This window comes from Aureobasidium pullulans, assembly GCF_000721785.1.
Source record: "Aureobasidium pullulans EXF-150 unplaced genomic scaffold scaffold_3, whole genome shotgun sequence".
In the NCBI taxonomy this organism is placed as follows: Eukaryota; Fungi; Ascomycota; class Dothideomycetes; order Dothideales; family Saccotheciaceae; genus Aureobasidium; species Aureobasidium pullulans.
Window position 1 is genome coordinate 327141 of NW_021941023.1, and position 19030 is coordinate 346170.

At 52.2% G+C, this 19030-nt stretch overlaps 5 protein-coding genes across 5 annotated transcripts; 3 read left to right on the forward strand and 2 right to left on the reverse strand.

The window, feature by feature from the left end:
- Positions 1-144: 144 nt before the first annotated feature.
- M438DRAFT_394608 (putative Ku family DNA helicase) lies at positions 145-3008 on the forward strand (the record flags this gene model as incomplete). Its single annotated transcript, XM_029909170.1, has 10 exons — positions 145-481; positions 536-590; positions 675-747; positions 795-862; positions 912-1080; positions 1130-1190; positions 1240-1758; positions 1809-2200; positions 2251-2462; positions 2515-3008. The coding sequence occupies exons 1-10, from the start codon at positions 353-355 to the stop codon at positions 3006-3008; spliced, it is 2172 nt and encodes a 723-aa protein (XP_029763674.1). The 5' UTR covers positions 145-352.
- A 501-nt stretch (positions 3009-3509) lies between these two features.
- M438DRAFT_312111 (uncharacterized protein) lies at positions 3510-10565 on the reverse strand. The gene is made up of 4 exons (XM_029902507.1): positions 10002-10565; positions 9766-9864; positions 5815-9650; positions 3510-5661 (listed from the first exon to the last, which is right to left on the reverse strand). The coding sequence occupies exons 1-4, from the start codon at positions 10099-10101 to the stop codon at positions 3670-3672; spliced, it is 6027 nt and encodes a 2008-aa protein (XP_029763675.1). The 5' UTR covers positions 10102-10565; the 3' UTR covers positions 3510-3669.
- A 1381-nt stretch (positions 10566-11946) lies between these two features.
- On the forward strand, positions 11947-15193 carry M438DRAFT_342661 (uncharacterized protein). Its single transcript, XM_029904814.1, has one exon. The coding sequence runs from the start codon at positions 12122-12124 to the stop codon at positions 14975-14977; it is 2856 nt and encodes a 951-aa protein (XP_029763676.1). The 5' UTR covers positions 11947-12121; the 3' UTR covers positions 14978-15193.
- Positions 15194-16001: 808 nt separating this feature from the next.
- M438DRAFT_290090 (uncharacterized protein) lies at positions 16002-16742 on the forward strand (the record flags this gene model as incomplete). Its single annotated transcript, XM_029901701.1, has 1 exon — positions 16002-16742. A coding segment is annotated over exon 1 (729 nt), but the record flags the coding sequence as incomplete, so codon positions are not given.
- A 725-nt stretch (positions 16743-17467) lies between these two features.
- On the reverse strand, positions 17468-18875 carry M438DRAFT_290093 (HAD-like protein). The gene is made up of 2 exons (XM_029901702.1): positions 18742-18875; positions 17468-18683 (listed from the first exon to the last, which is right to left on the reverse strand). The coding sequence occupies exons 1-2, from the start codon at positions 18790-18792 to the stop codon at positions 17889-17891; spliced, it is 846 nt and encodes a 281-aa protein (XP_029763678.1). The 5' UTR covers positions 18793-18875; the 3' UTR covers positions 17468-17888.
- Between the last annotated feature and the right edge of the window lie 155 nt (positions 18876-19030).

Consider the following 19030-nt stretch of genomic DNA (forward strand, 5'->3'; position numbering starts at 1 on the left):
GAGAGTTGTGGTTTGTTAAATGGTGCTTCGTGTATCACGCCAGATTGCTCGAGTGATGACGTATTGAAACTGCTGGTACACCTCGGTCTCGATTCTCTCCAACATAGTTCTTTGACCTATATCATTTTATCTGTAGCACAAGCAAGTACCTAGTCATCTTGCTGGTATGTCGTTCCAGCGCGTTGGCTGTGAATTGGAGGAAGTTCCAATTATCTCGTTGCTGCCTGCAAAGCACGAAGCCGACACGTCCGCACACGTCGTCCGAAAGTGCTTTCCGTAATGTTTTGTCTTCAACACAACACAGCATTCATTTCCAACACATCGCGCTTCAATCCTGCACTCCAACTTCAACATGGCGGGAAAAGAGGCGACTGTCTATATCGTGGATCTCGGTGAATCCATGGGTGAAAAGCACAATGGTCGAGAAATCACTGATCTAGACTGGGCTTTGACATACATCTGGGACAAAATCACTACGACTGTGAGTCGAAGTAGCATGTTCGCGATGTTCACGATCATTTTGTTGATTTTCTAGGTGGCCACTGAACGCAAAACAGCAATGCTTGCGGTCGTGGGACTGCGAACAGATGGTAAGAACACAAACTTGCATCATCTCAACTTATAGTTGTCGATAAATGCATCCGACATGAGGCGATAATTAATATGTATCGCAGGTTGCTTGAATGCGCTGGATAATTCTGACGAAGATGCTTATCAGCATATCACTGTTTTCAAAGAACTCGGACAGTGTGTGACGTCTTTGAAGCTTGACAGAACTTTGCTAACCAACATAGAGCACTGATGCCAGACATACGCCGCCTCAAACAGCAGCTTGTCCCCAGCAGCACGGATGTCGGTGACGGTATGCTCCTAGAATGCGGAGTGTTGCTCGTCCATGCTAACATGAACAGCAATTTCGGCATTAGTTGTGGCCATCCACATGATCGAGACTGTCACTCGCAAGCTGGCCTATACACGCAAGATTGTCCTGGTCACGAACGGTAATGGTAGTATCGATACTGACGGCCTTGACCTCATCACCTCAAAGTGCAAGGAGGACGGTATTGAACTGGTCATTCTGTGAGTGCAGCTCCGTCTATGATGCCTGTTGATCTAACACAAACGCAAGTGGAGTCGACTTCGACGATGCAGAGTACGGATTCAAGGAGGAAAACAAGGATCCTACAAAGGCACGTCTCAGATTTCCTTGGGCTTATTCAATGGCTAACATGAGCAAAGGCTGAGAATGAGAAAATCTTGAAAGAACTAGCTGAAGAATGCAATGGCTTGTACGGGACACTCGGCTTTGCCATCGACGAGATGGTGATTCCTCGTATGAAGACGGTGCGACCTGTACATTCGTACAAAGGGTACCTCACCCTGGGTGATATGGAAAACTACGACTCGGCCATGGCAATCGATGTCGAGCGATACCCTCGAGTGATGATAGCAAAGGCACCGTCGGCCAGTCAATTTGTCGTCAGACCGAACATGGCAGCAGGAGAAACACAATCTCAATTCGCTCCTCCCGATGATCAGCCCAAGCAAGGCGACCTTGCTGCTGTCAAAAACACGCGCACCTACCAGGTTCCAGACGAGGAGGCACCCGGCGGTAAACGCGAACTCGAACAAGAAGAACTGGCAAGAGGCTTCAGTTACGGAAGCACAGTGGTACCAATTGAGGAGTCTGACAAGAACGTGACGGATTTCGAAAGCAAACAAGGCATGGACATCATTGGCTTTGTTGTCAAGAATCAGGTGAAACGTATCGCTGCTCGACCCTGTGTACACTACTGACCACAAAGCAGTACGAGAGATATCTGGACATGTCGAAATCGCACGTCATCATTGCTGAAAGAACAAACGAAAAGGCCATCATGGCATTGTCGTCCTTCATCCGTGCTCTTTACGAGCTAGAGACATACGCCGTGGCCAGACTGGTGCCCAAACAGGGCAAGAGTCCTACGATGGTTCTACTTGCGCCATCTGTTGACGCTGATGCCGAGTGTCTCTTCGAGGTCGAGTTGCCCTTTGCAGAAGACTTGCGCTCATACAGATTCCCTGCTCTGGACAAGATTGTCACCGTCTCTGGCAAAGAACTCAAGCAGCACAGATTCCTTCCCAGCGATGATCTGATGGATGCTATGAGCGACTATGTGGACGCCATGGACTTGTCTAAGTTCGGCGAAGACGAAGAAGGGTTTGTGGATTACACACTATTGCAGAAGACCATGGACTGACCGCTGACAGCAATCCTTCCGAATACGCCCCTATCGAAGACACTTTTTCGCCTGCACTAAACCGCGTCAGTCATGTCATCAGAAGCCGAGCGATCCACCCCGACGAAAAACTACCTCCCATTTCTGAAATCCTGATCAAATACTCCAAACCGCCACAAGAGTTGGTGGAAGGCGCAACCGCTTCTCTCAAGGCAATCACAGCAGCAGCAGACGTGAAGAAAGGCAAGTACAAACCCAACGTCATCATCCCGAACTCAATACTGACACTCCACAGTACCGCCAAAGTCGAAATCAAAGAGAGGCCGCCGCGATGCACCAAAGCCACTCTCCGGACTCGACGTCACCGCCCTGCTCTCGAACCCATCCGGCACCATAAAACTCTCACCCCAAAACGCCGTTCCCGAATTCAGACAAGTGCTCGACGGAGGCAAACTCGAAGAAGCCGAACCCGCCTTCCAACAACTCGGCAAGATCATCCGCGACTTTATCAAAAACTCCGTTGGAGGAAGCGGGTATGCTCGAGCTTTGGAAGCCATGAGAGTGATGCGCGAGGAAGCTTCAGATCTGGAGATTCCCGACGCGTACAACGACTTTGTAAGAAACTTGAAGACGGCCATCTTGAAGGAAGAGTTGAATGGGGATAGGAAGGACATGTGGTTTATGATCAGAGCGAACAGGATGGGCTTGATTCAGAGTAAGGAGTGTGGCTCGAGTGAGATTGGAGAGGATGAGGCAAAGGAGTTTCTGACGGTCAGATTGAGCGTGTAGATGCATGTATAGTTTGGGCTCGATGAGGCTTATGGCAGAACGACATAATACACAACCAGCGAAGTTGCTGCTTTGCTCAAGTACAATTTCTCAGTTTTCCACTCATTGAGTAGAAGCAAGCTCTGTGCGTTACGACTCATGCAGATACCAGACACCGTAGAAAGAGCGAAGCACAGTCAAACACACCTCGGTCCCAATCCGACTGAACTCATCTCCCGCACAACAAACATCAGCATCTCTCTCTGCCAATCCGTCATCCAAACAGTTCTACTGTATTGCCTCCGTATTATTCACCATCCATCAACGCCTACCTCGGATCCTATGACCCTCCTCGTCGAAACAGAACCCGACTCGTTTCAGAATCTTGCATTTTGGCGGTTTCGGCTCTGGATTGAGGGCACAGGGCAGGAAATGCAGAATATCAAATTAATCACATAAAAAGCACTAGCAAGCACATGGAATGACTGAAAGTTTGAATGCCATGAGATACTTTTTCGCTCTGTGTGTGTAGTTATCCTAGTTGTACAAACGAAACCACGTGTGTTTGCCTTCCCGTAAATCCTCTTATGCTTTCCATCATTCCCATGAGACAAAAGGAATCAATAAAAACAATGCGATGTAAAATCGTTTCCCTCTCTTGTGAGAATCTTGAGATCTTCTCTTAAGCAACAATAGCACGGTAGTAGGCCCTGCTGAGATCAACACCTTGCTTGGCATAAGCGCCACCGGCAATGGGAAGTCTGTTGATGAGTGCTCTATCCACACCCTTCTCCTCCCTGCCAATCTTCTCAACTTCGGCCTTGACCAAACCGGCCATCTCGCCAACAGCAACACGTTCTTCGAGGTCGACCTTGCCAGCACGACCTTCGAGGACGCCAGGAAGAGCAATGGTCAAGCGATCCAGCAACTCCTTCTTAGAAGCGCGGCTGGCGTCGTCATCGCGGTGGACGAGGTCGAGCAGATGGATGTAGTCGAAATAGACTTGTCCGCCAATGCGCCAACTCTCGATTGATCCTGCGGGAAGCATATCGTAGAAGAGGCCAAGCAGTTCGCGAAGACTATCATAATCACGCTCGACGATGGCGGCAGGACCAACGGAGCGGCAGAGGACAGCATGAGCTTGTGCGGAGTCGCCGGCGCGGAGCAAGTATGTGACTTCGGCGTTGTGGTCGTCGAGCATGGAGCGGGCGTATAGTGCGCGTGCATGCCAAAGCCACTGTTCAGGAAGGCCAAAGTCTTGCGTCAGAACTGTGGGAAGAGAGTCTGGAGTCGACGCGTCGTAAAGAGCTGATGCTCGGCGGTAGAGTAGGTCCCGAATGTGCCTTTCACGTGCGGACTCATTGGTCAGGTGAAGCAAGACGTTGACCGCAAAGACGAGTTCGTTAGCTGTCTCGAGCTGAGTGGAGAGAGTCAAGGACAATTGGTCCATGGTAGCGTCGCTCAGATCGGCAGGTGTAAGAATGCCCTTCTTTCTGAGAAGAGTGGCCAGCTGCCATGCGAGACGTGCATTGAGCGGACTGCCAGAAACTGATGCAGGTGACAGGAGGTTGCTGACAAGAGTGCGGACTTCAGCAGCGCTTGAAGATGGTTGTCTCGAGTAGAGCTTCAGCAGACTGAGCAAAGTGTCTTCCTTGTCTTGAGCCTCGACATCGTTCCAAGAAGCTGCAAGAGATTGCTCGGTGAAGTAAGGCACAGGACGAACGGTCTCCTTGCCAGCAGCGATGTCGTCAACGTAGAGTTGGACGGCATCTGCGAGCGACTCGTTGGCGCTTGAGAACCAGAGACGCAGGCCGAAAGAACGGCGCCAGTCAAGGCCAAAGCGCTGCGAAATTCCGAAAGCCGTCGCTCTGTCTTCAGCAGCACCAGTCTTTCCTTCACTGACGCAAGTGTTACCAGCGATGAGTTCATACAAAGCACGCACAGGCTCGGTCATCTCAGAGACCATGTTCTGCGACCGCCAGCTTTCGATCTGTCTGCTCATCATCTCCTTCGACTGGGAATTGCCAGGCAGCTGAGCAACAATAGTTGCAAGACGGAAATCACGACCTTCGAGAAGAGCTGCACATGCGTCTTCGATGCCGTTGCCACTCAAGAACGCAATCGCCTTTTCCTCGGCCGTACCTACGTCCTTAGCGTGTTGTGCGGCCTCTGTGTGAACAAGCTGGGCCCAGAAACTTGATAGTGCGTCACGGCGGATACGTGACTCCAACTCGGCAACCCGGGCGGCCGGAATGTTCTTGACAAGGTCAGCACATCCAGTATCGATGGGGTCAAAGAGGATAGACGCCAATCGCCAGACGGCACGCTCGTGTTGAGCCTCCGGTGTCTCGGGTTGCGCAAGACTCTCTGCAATAGCAGCGAAGGATGTCTGGGTGGAGGTGCTAGGCGATTGTTGCAGTTGCAATTGCAGTGATCTTGTCAGCGTGTCTTGCGGTGAAGTGAACTTGGCGAAGCGGATATCCTTATGCTCAGATACGATAGGCTTCTTCGAGTTACCCATGTTGCCGGAAGTCGTGGGTGCTGTGCCAGTGGTGGTGTGGACGAGGGTGCCATCGGTGGCCCAGCGGGGCTTGAAGGACGAGTGGAAGCCGCGTTCGGCCTCATTCATGTCGGCAAAGGCGTCTTCAGTTCTTGACTGCTTTTGGTAGGGCCACTAGATGAGGGAAATATCTTAGCATTCATTCACTATTACACATGGGGGGTTGGTCGTGAGCGGAAATCAAGCTATCGTGACAGAACACGAGTCAAGTAGATACAAGCAGCCGCTGTCGACTGGAAATCAATGAAGGGAATGGGGGAGTCAAACCTCGAAACCTTTTCCACCAACAATACTTGCTTGCAATGCGTTGCCTGCAACAGATGCCGAAGGTGCCCAAAGAGAGTTCATGATATCCATAGTTGTAGAGAAAGCTTTACCAGCAATAGACGCAGCCAACGGTGGTGCAGTATCAACAAGGGGTGCACCCATGACGCTTTGGCGCTCACGAAGGGCTTGACGATCTTGCTTCTTGGGGCTGGCAGTCCTCTGAAGTTGTTCTGCCCAATCACCAGCAAGCGCAAGGTTCTTCTTCGGTGTACCATTCAACATGGTCGATGCTTTCAAAATTGATTTTGGCATGAGAGAGCCACTGAAAGAAACACCATAGTCGTTGTATGGAGCCTGAGCAGCAGGTGCAGGCTCGGGGAATGATCCTACCATGTCCTGCTCGCTCATCTCCTCATATTCCATCTCCTCCTCCATTCGCTCGTCAACAGCTTCAACAGGAGATGCGTTGCTGCTGCCGGAAGAACCAAACGGGTCTTCAAGCGACTGTGCGCCTTGCTGTTCGAGATAGGAGGAATCTTCGTCCTGATCCTGAGCATCGTTGTCAGCCATTTCGTCGTCATTATGAATTGGCTGAGCACCGTAGCTGCCAGGCAGGATTTTTGACGGACCTTTCTTGAAATCAAAAGTGTCATCAGGATTGGATTCATCATCTTCGTCGCTAATGACAGAACCCTCCTCAGAAGAGGCCTGTGACATATCCTGGGCAGCAGAGTTGTTGTTACCCTTGGGTGTGTGATCCTGGCTTGTGTTCATCAAGTCACTGCCATACTCGGCTTCATCGTCCGACTCATCGTCATCATCGAGTCCATAGGTGGTGAAGTGGGGAACGCGGAATACCCAGACACCACTCGAAGGGTCGTAGCTGATGAATTCAGTGTCTTGAACGCGGCGGAGACGCTCGATGTGCTTGTCGAAGCGGCTGCCTTTACGCTCGTGGACAGGAAGACGTCCACCCTGAGCACGTGGCCAGGAGTTCTCAAGGGTAATAGTGGACGGTACGTTGAGACCAGTGCCTCTGGGAGGAGTGTTGACTCCGCTTACATAAACGGTTGCTGAACGAACTTGAAGTACGACAATACCATCGACGATGTCGTCCAGAGGAATTTGAGAGAGATCTACTGGGTCGAACTCGATCTTGCCAACACCATGGCGGCCGACAGTGAAGCCAGACACACTCTTGAGTTGCTCGCGAGACATGTTGCGAAGGTCTTCCATAGACGGAGACATCCAGTAGTCACCGATTTGAGGGTCGGCTTGAGAGCGTGGCAGGTCCTTCGAAGAGACGGTATTGGACTGAGAAGAAGAAGAGATTGCGGGACCATCTTCGGGTACAATGGCGAGTTCGTTGCCTCTAGTTGAGCTGCTGGAGGGAGTGCCGTTGACCGATGCGCCGTTAGTAGTAGGACGCTCGGCACGAGAGTAACCAAGGTCCTCAGAGGTCGGCTCGGGCCCATCAGTCTCGGTGCGGATAAGGGCACTGTTGGGGGGGCTCTCGATGAAAGTACCGTTTGTGGTAGTTTTGCCCCTGTCTCCTTCATCAAAGCTGACGCGCTTTGTCGGAGGTTCGACGACGGCAGAGTTGTCGCCAAACAGGTCAGTCCTCAAGTTACGGTCAATCTTCAATCTACGAATGCTGCCGCCAGTGTATGATCTGTTGTTGGGAGTAAAGGCTCCGGGAGCAAGCACGCTGTCACCACTGCCAACGCTCTTGTTGAGGTTGCTGGTGGAGAAACTCTTGCCCAAAGAGCGGCTCAGACCACCTGACTGCAACAAGCTGCTTCCAAGACCGTTAGATGTGAAGCTCTGTGCGCTGCCGGGAGTGCCGTAGGTAGCGTAGGAGAAGCCGTAACCGTTAGAGCGCTTCTGGGGAGTGATAAGACGCAAGCTTGCGCTGGGGTTGATCTTGAACTGAGGGAGGGCTGCAGGGCGCTTAGCCGGCTTCTGCGCTCCAGACAAGGGCGTAGCGAGAGGGCCGACAGCGGGAGCGGCGTTTCCGAGGTTGCTGAATAGCTGATCGTTGCCGTAAGGGTTGGTCATCAAAGTGGCGCTCAAGTTAGGCTGCTGCTGGTTGCTAGCACCGAAGAGGCCATTCGTGTTGTTTTGTCCCTGAGCGCTGCCACCAAAGAGACTGCCGCCTGCACTTTGTTGCTGATTCTGGTTGCCGCCGAACATAGACGATCCGCCAGTTGCAGGCTGGTTGTTGGTGCTGCCGAAAAGGCCACCTGCGGGCTTCTGCTGGTTGGTTTGGCCTCCGAATAGACCACCCGAGTTCTGCTGGGGCTGAGCGCCACCGAAAAGGCCGCCACCAGTGTTCTGTTGCTGTTGAGCGCCTCCAAAGAGACTACCACCAGTAGCAGGTTTGGGTGCGCCAAAGAGACCGCCGCCTTGGGCTTGGTTGTTGTTGTTGGCCTGGCCAAATAGACCTGCACCACCGGTGTTGTTTTGTTGGGTCTGACCTCCGAAAAGACCGCCCGAGGTGCCAGTAGCAGCGCCGCCGAAAGGACTAGGCTTCTGCTGGTTGTTCTGTCCAAATCCGCCAGTTGCTCCTCCAAAGAGTCCGCCAGTAGTGCCAGTTTGGTTCTGCTGCTGTTGCTGGCCCTGGTTGTTCTGACCAAAGGCATTGGCACCGCCAAAGAGACCGCCTGAGTTGTTGGCAGGTGCGTTGTTCTGCTGAGCACCACCGAAGGGACTAGCGTTGTTGTTGGCACTCTGTCCGAACAAGCCACTGCCGCCAGTTGTGTTTGTGTTTGCGGCCTGGCCGAAACCTCCTGTTGATGTTCCTCCAAATCCGGTCGAGGCTGCGGGTGTGCCTCCAAAGCCTCCGAATGCAGGCTTACTCTGTGTGTTGTTGGCAGCACCACCAAAGAGACCACCGGTATTCGCTTGCGCAGGCTGTTGAGTATTGTTGGCAGCGCCAAAGCCACCAAAGCCAGTACCTGTGCTCTGAGTGTTGTTGGCTGTGCCGAAGAGGCCACCGCCTGTAGTGCCGGTCGAGGCAGGAGTGCTGCCGAACATACCGGTAGAGGCGGGCTTGTTTTGTTGACCGAAAAGACCACTACCGCCACCAAAGCCAGTATTGGTGTTAGTGTTTGCAGCTGCGCCGAAGCCAGTCGAGGGAGCGCTGGGTTGTGCGCCGAAGAGACCTCCTCCAGTGTTGGTGTTGGCAGGTGCACCAAAGCCGGATGAAGTAGCACCTGACGTGTTGGAACCAAAACCACCGCCGAATCCAGTGCTCTGACCGAATGCGCCAGCTTGGCCATTCGAGTTGCCGAACTTGCGGCCAGCCGTGTAGTCAGCCAATCTCAACTCCTCGAAAGAAAAGGCCTGATAGGGCTGCATGAACGTGATGGACTGATAGTGACTGTTCGCGGAGCCTGCGGCGTCTTTTTCGATAAAGGCACTAAAAGGAGTGGACGCTGTGCCGTTGTTCGTGGGCGCGGCAGCGCCAAAGCCTGGAGTCGAGGCAGCACCGCCGAAACCGGTAGTATTGGCGGTGGTCGAACCGAAGCCTGTTGAGGGCTGTGTATTGGCTGCACCGCCGAACATGGTGTTGCCTGTGGTTCCGCCGAAACCAGCAGTTGCTGGCTTAGCTGCGCCGAAGAGACCGCCGCCGGCATTGGCGCCGCCGAAGCCGGTACTGTTGTTCGCGGTATTTCCAAAGCCACCACCTCCAAATCCAGTGCTCGCCGGAGTTGATGTAGCACCACCACCGAAAAGACCACCTCCTGTTGCCGGGGCAGCGCTGCCAAAGGCAGGCTTATTTGCGGCGGCACCAAAAGGTGAGGATGTGGCGGCTGTGTTAGTGGCACCGAAACCTGGGAAAAACATTGGTCAGTATGCGCGCGAAGAGTGAAGTATAGAAGCAAGAAAATCAGTTGCAAAAGACCAAACGGTGAGCTGCATTGACGCGAGACAGGTACTGAGACATACCTCCTCCGAAGCCGCCTCCAGTATTGGTAGAGGCGCCGAATAAACTCGAGCCGGCAGCAGGTTGGCCACCGAATCCATTAGTTGTGCTTCCTCCAAAGCCTGATGGAAGAAAGACAGTCGTCAGCGCCAGCCGGGTTGTCATGCGCGGGTGCTCGTGTGGGAGGAGCTCGAAGGTTGCGCCATGTCGCGTCCAACGGCCAATGAAGGGAAAGAAATGTAGACAGCTCTTGACTTACCAGTGTTTGTTGTGCTTCCACCGAAGCCACTGGCACCGAAACCTGTGTTGGAGTTGTTGTTGGTCGAGCCGAAGCCGCCAAAGCCACTACCGAACGACATGATGATATGAAGATGCGATAGAAGAAGTGTTTGGTGACTGCCTCAGGTTTGAATGAGGTGGATGAACGGGACCAGTCGAGGAGTGGGCGAGGATAGAGACGATGTCGCTGTCGACGCGAAAGGTAGACTCGAATGTGGACAAAGTCGTGGAGCGCGAAAAGTCGCCGGGGGATGTACAATTACGCGACAACCATGCGCTAGACGGAGTCGAAGAGGGCGAGATTCGACAGCTAGTCGCGTGCGCGTTCACAGCGCAGATAATGGATGATGATGGTAGATTGGATAGAGGGGAAACGATGATGTTGGAAGCTCTGCTCTGCTCTTTGTCACAAAACTTGGACCGAACGTCTGCGTGGTCCGTGCGACTCGCTCCTGCCTGCAGAGCTCCCACAGAACGACTGCCTAGCCGCTCTTTGTACTGTCTCAAGTCACGGTAGGCAAGAGCGATCATTCAGTCACATGCCAGTCTTTTTTTCGTCCAACGGAAGTCTGACATGAGGGTCGAAAGAGACTTGGTCTCTCATGGCCAAGACAGTCCGCTAACAGGCTGACCCTGACCTAGATTATCGACCACCACGAGCGAACGTTTCACCAGCGCTATACGCACACGATGACTCTAGATCCATACATCGTCCGTACTGTCCTCCCCGTGTGCTAAACTCTGTCACGCGTACGGAGATAGCTAGCTGATTGGCTGTAGAAATGCACGATTTCAGCATTTCCAGAGGTTATCTCCATAGAGAGCATGACAGTTAGCACCTCTCTGTGGACGACCAGACCGATGTTGAAAATATTGTGCATTTCTACAGTCCAAATAACTCCAGGCATGGCTGTGGGAGATGGCTAGAAGTGACAGAATTTAGCACACGGGAGGGTGTCTTCTCATCGTAGAGATATTATTGGTGATTCAGGGCTCGATTGCACCCCCTCAATAAAGAAGGACCATCTGCACATCAGGATGGGCGGATATCACGATCTGCACAAGATTTTCAAAAGTGCTGTGTTTTTGTTACACAAATACCGTGTGTCAGAATCTGTCAATCTATCGAAGCGAATGATGATTGTTCAAGGTATGGTCACGTCCAATAATGACTTGCCGAACGGTTCATCCCATTGACCGGCTCTAGTTAAGCAAAGAGTATTGCGAGTCTCTACAGCTTTACTGTCAAGAGAGATGATCACAGGCGACAGGGATTCACACAAAGGATTCTTCTAATCCAAGAATGAATGTACGTACGATCCGTTGAGAAGTCAGGCCACAAGATAGCAGACTCCTTGGTTGGACGACGCATTTCACATCCTTATCCTCTCGCTCAGTAACCCAAAAGCCATGGTATAAGGTCTAGAAGGTTATTAGAAATACGAGAGGGGCTCCTTTAGAGTGGCACAAGACGCAGTCCTGACTTTGTCAAGTTACAATACCAACGTCTGAACAGAGTCGAGACAGCGCAGCGTATAGGCTTATTCGGGCTCTCTTCATGCAAACCGGGCATGGCTCCATCCTTGAGTAGATACGACTCGGACGAGATTAAGTGTCAGTAAAACATGTAGACTACTGCCGACAGCTGTCAAGAAGATTGAGCAAAGAAAGAAGCTCAACAAGACAAAGGGCGCGGCGTTGCGACTCGTCGGTAGCCATCACTCTAGGGAGACTCGAGTCAGTCTAAGGGGGTTATTGGTGACAGTATCTCGTCAGGAGAGAGTGGACTGCTGCCTAGCAGATAGCAAACATGGTTCGATTATCTGGTGTGGCTTAGGGAGGCGGAGTGAGGAAGGAGGAATGGAGTCAAAAGAAGCACCAAAAAATGACGGATGGCCGGGTCCCGGGCGGCGTGCTGGAAATGAGACGATGTTTCGTCGCGAGTGGGGGGGGCTTGGCTTTGAGAATGGTCTGATTGCGCGAAACCGCCAGGGTCTCTAGCATCCTTCTCATCGCCCTCGTCCTCCTCCTTGGAAGCTGCGACTTTCAACACAGTCCCGCCCATGATCTGAGACGACTCTCGCGACATTCAACACACCAATGGAAGCCAACTGGGACCAATTCGGTTCCAACCCCGACGAATGGTCCGAATGGTTGCGATTTGATCCCGGAGAGGCCGTCTCTCCCGACAGTTCGACCAAGACGAGCAACAACTCTCCCATGCAAGACATCAACTTCAATGCCGACCATTTCCCACCTCTCAATGTCGACGAAACCCTTGCGCCACCCCTCATTGTTGGCGACGACGCCAACTTCGGCGACTTCTCCTTCGCCGACGCCGCTTTCGACTTTGGCCAGCCCGACGCCAAAACCGATGATTTGCCCTTCCTCTTCGGCGCCGACTCAAACTCTCTACAACCTATAGTCGACCACTTGAACACCGACCCCAAAGAACCATCTGCCTCATCGTCCTCTTTGTGGCCTCCGATAGGCCAGAACATCGACGCGCCGGCGCAAAGCGATCTGCTTGCGCCTATAATCCTCGCCAGCAATGACTATCCTGCATCCGGTCCAGCATCCGTCTCGAGTACAAGCCAACATCGCAGCAGCCCTGCCTCCACGTCGCATGCTCGCACAAGCATATCATCCATATCTCCAGCGCCGGAACAAGCCGATCAACCTGTCAAGAAGGGAGGAAGGAAACGCAAAGTGTCACAGAGCGATGAAGAGCAGCAGAGCCCGGAAGATGGTGGTCCTCCAATCAAGAAGACATCGCACAATGTTATCGAGAAGCGATATCGCAACAACCTGAACGACAAGATTGCCGAACTCCGCGATAGTGTTCCTAGTCTCCGAGCCATGTCGCGACCAAGCGGCAACGATGACTCGGAGGACCTCGAGGGCCTGACGCCGGCGCATAAGCTGAACAAGGCCACAGTACTGGCCAAGGCTACCGAATACATCAAACATCTCGAGAAAAGAGCAAAGACACAGGCAGACGAGCTGACTCAACTCAAAGCTCGCATGTCCAACATGGAGAAGGCCATGTCAAGGTCTGCTGCTGCGAATCAACACGCTGGAATCCTTACTCCTGCCATTGCTCGCTCACGACAAGGCTCCATCACTTCCCAAGCACCCAGGCGTATTCAACAAGACCAATACTTGCAACAGCACTCACAGCCCACCTATGAGCCCCAGGAACATGTCGCCGAGCCTGGACAGAACAATCTCGTCAACGCCCAAGGCGCCGGCAATGGCTTTGTTGGAAAACTCATGGTCGGCTCACTGGCTGCTCTCATGGTTATGGAAGGCTTCCACGAGCAGGAACAAGATGCTCACTCTACGTCCGGCAGGGGTCTATTCGCTGCCCCTATGCACTTGCTAAAGCGTGGCCAATTCCTCAGATCGCCCTCGCATGCTGCTTATGGCTCGTCGGCCCAGGCAGCACTTCCTCTGCTCAAGACTTTCTTGGTCTTTGGTGCCTTCATCTACATCCTCCTCCCTCTTCTCCGTTTCAAGCCTCAACCTAAACGCAAGCTGTCGATCCGTGTCTCTCTTACAGCCGCTCCTTCTCTTGCCTCGCCGGTTGAGGTTCGTCGCAAGGCCTGGCTCACCGCTGTACAAAGTGTCTGGATGCCGCGTCACTTCTTGCTTGAGGTTGTATCTGTGACATGCAAGATGATCATGCTTAGTCTGCGTCGTCTCGTTGGCTCCGAGTTCTACTCGCGAGTCTCAGGCAAGACTCCGGACGATGAAGCTGCTCGTATCAAGGCATGGGATATTGCCATTGACGCTCAACTTGCTGGTGGTGATGCTGAGGTCAGCTACTACCGTCTACTGCTCACTCTCATGGCTTCTGGTACTCTACCAGACTCGCCAATTCGTCTCATGCAAAAAGCCGTCCACTTCCGTATCTTCTTTTGGGAAGTCGCTAACGCCGGTTACGGCAACATGTTCATGTTCCGTGACTTTACAGCCAAGGTTGGCAGGATCTACTGGGACTCTGCTCGCAAGCAACAGCATGCTATCGCTGCTGGCGAGTACACCGAGAAGCAGATCACAGATGACAAGATTGAGAGGCTGCCTGAGTATCTCGCCGAGTTGATCGAGCTTGACTGTGATGACGTCCTGACTGACGAGATGATTCAACGCGCATACAATCTTGCCTGGAACAGACCCAGCGCTGAGAAGGCCATCCCCAATCAGACCATGGATAGTGTCGTTGAAGATCATGCCATCAGATCCCCTCTCGACGCCGTCGCCGCCTGGTTTGCCAACATGACCGTCGACGCCGCTCTCACTCGTGCTTTGGATACTGATACCAATGCCACTGCTGATGTGCAATACCTGGTCGACTTGGCCAACAAGACTGCTCCTCCTGCGTCAGCTACACAGACCCGCGCTCATGTAGCAAAGGCTGTCGTCCTCGATCAAAACCGTGGAGCGCACATCATCGCCGCCTTGGAAACACTGCCAATGGTCACATACAACGATGGCTTGGACATGCCCTCAAACATGATTACTCATACACCAATCTCGCCAGATACCCACAGCGCCCTGACTCTTGCAAAGATCCTTTCCATCGCCTCTCCTACCAACCCCACTCCAGCACGTGCACACGCCGCCTCTGTCCTGTCGTCTATGCATCTTATGCCAAACAGAATTACCCTACTCACAGCTGTCGCTGCGTTCAAGGTCCTCTCTGCCTTCTCATCTGATGCGCTGCTATTCAACAGTGGAAAGCTTGGCCTGGATGATCTGGCTGGTAACCTGAGAGTCTGGATCGGCACACGTGCAGCCAAGACCGCAGGGTTGACCCGTGAGCAAAAGGCTACAATCGTCGAATCATGCCTGGGTGTCAGCAAGCGCGTTGGAGGCTGGAAAGAAGAGGAAGAAAAGGACAGTGGTTATGGCAGTCTCGAAGACGTTGAGAGAGAAGCCGCCGTCAAAGCTTAGAGATTTTGATGTTGTTTTGTGATTAGGCGTTTTCGAAAGGTACAGTGTCTCCCAGCAAGAGCTTGGTCGAGACCTGGTAGGGGTAGGATTGTATCATGGCATTACGGTATAGACCAGCGGACTATGGGATTGAGAAAGGAACAATGGTGTTTATTAGGCTAGCTTTAATGTTTTACGTTCATACCATAGCGACGAATGTAATTTCTCCACGATCAATCTTTCTTGCAAGGAAGAATATAATCGGTACCATACTATCCTTCTCTGAGTGATCGATCTGCTGACACGAATACACAAGCCAAGGAGTTGTACCAACACTGACTTTGAATTCATTGTGGCGATTTCACTTCTCACTGGGAATGTTGTGGATTCCAGGGACACTGTGCATCGTTACAGCATGCTTTTACAAAGTCTCACTACACCGGAGACACTATCAAAACCACCCTTCTCGCACACTTTGAGCTTCGCAGTGAAGAGCTCTTGACGCACAACAAAGTGTTTTTGCGACAAGTCTCATCGCGGTCGTCACTTCTCTTCCTGCACAACCAAGTATTGTATCGTCGCCTCTGCTCTTGTCTTCCTTAGAACTAGGAAGTCTTTCCTCCTTATCTCATCACTCCAAAGCCCCTTTCACTTCTTGCAACCCAGCAAACACCGCTCATCGCCTCGACCTCGTTGCTCTTGCACTTCCACTATTTTCTGGCACTCTTGTGCGCTTTCTATCGAGATCTCTGCGCCTTTCAGAAACAAACAGGCGCTATCTCTGACATCTTCTCGTCACGATTCCAGTGAACTTCGCTATCCTTTACACCATTCGCTGCTGTCAATCTTCGACTAGCTGCTTCTAGGACTGGGTAGGTCTCCCCAGAAAGCACCTTCACTACCAAAAGCACAACTGATTGACAGTGCGCAGATATAACTTTCTCTGGACCTTCAGATATTCCTGTCGAAGCTCTACAGTTGTCAACTTCCATCATCTGCAACCTCAACGCTGAGGATGTCGATAGAAATCACAGCACCCGTGCATTCACCACCCGGCATGCCCACCACAACCTCGCTGCCCGATGGATCTCCCCAGACCAAGTCTCGTAAACTTCCTCCGCATAGAAAGTATGCCATGAAGTTCCTGACTCTGCCCAATGAAATACTCTTAACCATATCCAACGCGGTCGACCCAGAAGACCTGCCAAACTTCCGTCTCACCTGCAAGACTCTGAACGATGTGTCTGCAAAAGCTTTCGGAGAGAAGAGGCTTGCACATGGCCGTTTCATATTCACAGAGTTCAGCATGCAGGGTCTGGTCGATTTGACTGCTCACCCAGTCTTCGGCCCATGTGTCAGGGAGATCATGTTCGGCACACATCGCGTCACTAACAATCTTCGTACCTTGCTGAACCACATCGAGATGTTAGGTATCACTGATAACGACAGGGCCATGGAGGTACTGCGCTTGTTCGATGAAAAGTGGACCAGACGCTCCGATTTTGAGACCCGACTGCTAGAACTCATGCTGGGCGAGGCTCTCTGCAATCTCCAGATGTGGGGATCGGGTGTCATTCTTGGAGTCTTCGATGACATACAGCTTGATCCTCAGCGCAAGGCAGCACATTTGCTCGGAGCATATGGCTCAGCCCTGGAGTACGCGAGTCTCCCATTCAGGAGTATGGTCGTATCAGAGAACACAGCACTACAAGTCATCCGAAACGTCTGTAGAAACGTCAACTTCCAACCAAAATCAGTCGGTTTGTATCTTCATGGCGAGGAAATTGACCAGGAGAACGAAGAAGCTTTGAGTTCGTTTATTCTGGACGATGGACAACTTCGACCGGAAATCGACGCTTGCCTTGAAGACACATTCACACACATCGGCATAGTGTCAAGTCAGCGCCGCCTCGATTTCAAACAGAGAACTCGATTTGGCGAGTCGACGGACAGAGTCGAATATTGTAATGTCTCATTGGACAGCTTTGCTAGACCGATGAGAGGTGCCATTCTGTCTGCCCCTTATCGTCATCTTCGCATCGAGTCTTGCGCTGTGAAGATCAATGAGCTCATTCACATACTGCAGGCCTATGCCGGCACTCTACGCGTGGTCGAGTTGATCGGCGTCTACCTTTGGGTAGTCGACAAGTATGACGCAGGTCGGTGCATCAACAGGGTGCTGCAATGTCTCAAGGATGATGTTCAATTGGAGAGGTTGGTTCTGGATGACGTGAAAGCTATGCACATCGACTACAGCGACGGCATTCTTGTTGCTAAGGGAAGATCGTGGCATGGTCAACAGCGGATTCAACGAACACTCGCAGTCCTCATCAGCTACGACATGTACGGCTGGGATAGGAGCTATCGAGACGAGGGCCACGATGGGGAAGTCTGGAGTTGGAGTGATGAAGATGGGGATTACAGTAAGGACGAGAATGTGCCCTGGGATGAGATAGAGAATGGGGATTGGGATGAAGTTAGGGGTGAGAACGAGTTTGAGATCGATGGTTGGTACAATTCAAGGTTGGCCGAGTGGGCCATGAACAGAAGAGCCAGGATCGCTATGGCCAGAGCCGAGGCCTGAGGCTGCGGGCTCTCTCACTGAGCTAATCATAGCGAGAGAGACTGGTGAACAAGGAGGAATGGATGCTTTCAGCAAGTCCATGGAACATTTTGGGGCTTTCGCATCGAACAGCTGCGAGATGAGGAACTAGGTGTTTCGGGCGGTCAGGAACGTCACAGCCGTCCGACATTGTCGAGAGTGGCTTTGAAGTACTCGCTTCTTCGTGCATGTTTCTCACCGCAGAAGCACCATGTAAATCTCTTCTCTAGAACCGTGGTATCTCCAAGCCCAATACACTGCGCTCCAACACATCAACACAACCTTCCACCTCTCCCGTCCTTACAACTATCCCCTCTCCCCTCCTCATCCTCACAACTTCCCCCTCTCCCCTTCCAACAAACTCAACCCCGTCAACCTCTCCAACTCCACCACAGCTTTATCCGCCCTCCCCAACTCCACCTTAACAGTCCTCATCCCCACCTGCCTCCCCGTCCTCAAATTCGTCCCGATATCATCAAAAAACACAATATCCCCCGCCTTCACCCCATCCTCGTCCCCCCTTTCCCTAGCAAGTCTATCCAATTCCCCAATCGTATATTCATAAATCTCCACATCCGGCTTTCTCATCCCCACATGTGCTGATGAAACGAATAAATCGAAGATCCCTCTTAATTTAGCGTGGAAGATGCCGTCGGGCGAGGTGGAAGAGGTAAAAGGATGATCTGCGGGGAAAATACAAGTATTACTCAATGCAGCGAGGATATATCCTTTTTCTTCTGTCGCGTGTTTGCGCAACTTTTGCAACGCCGGCCACATCCACATATCCGGTTTTCGGGAAACAGTCATCATTTCCCAATACAATTTTTCGCCATCTATTTTGGGTGGTGCGGGGACTTGGTATGCTGCTTCCTCTATCGCTTGTGCTGTTGTTTCCTGCTTTCTGGTCCTTTTCAAGTGGGCAATGTAGAATTGTCGCCACAGGGGTTCGGAGCACAGGTCGGAGGAAAATGCACGGAAGAAGGAGGAGTCGAGGGGGATCTTGCCGCGTTCGAGGAGGGCCCAGGCGCCGTGTTTGCCTGAGGCGGAGATTGCGGTGTTTATCCAGCCGATGGGGATGGAGTTTTGTTTCTCGTAGGCTAGGATTGCTGCGAAAGGGGAGACGACCTGTGGATGGTAGTCAGTATGTGTGGAAGTTGGAGGTATGAGATGGGAGGAAGCATACGCAGACGCCGCCGATGTCGAAGAGCAGGACTTTTGGTGGTGGAGAGGACATGATCGGGTAAGTTGATTTAGATTATGCAGTTTTGCGTGTAGGTGATGGGAGCTACATTGTGAGAGTTGGTTGCGATGCAAGATGATGTTTTGGTCCGAGGTGTTGTGCAGTTGCATCTCCGCAACCTTGGTGGACTTGCCGAGGCTTCATAGTTGACTCTGCACAAATGCACAAATTATGCATAACCCATCTTGAAGCTTGATCATAAAAGATTCTACTGAGCACAGAAACACTTCGG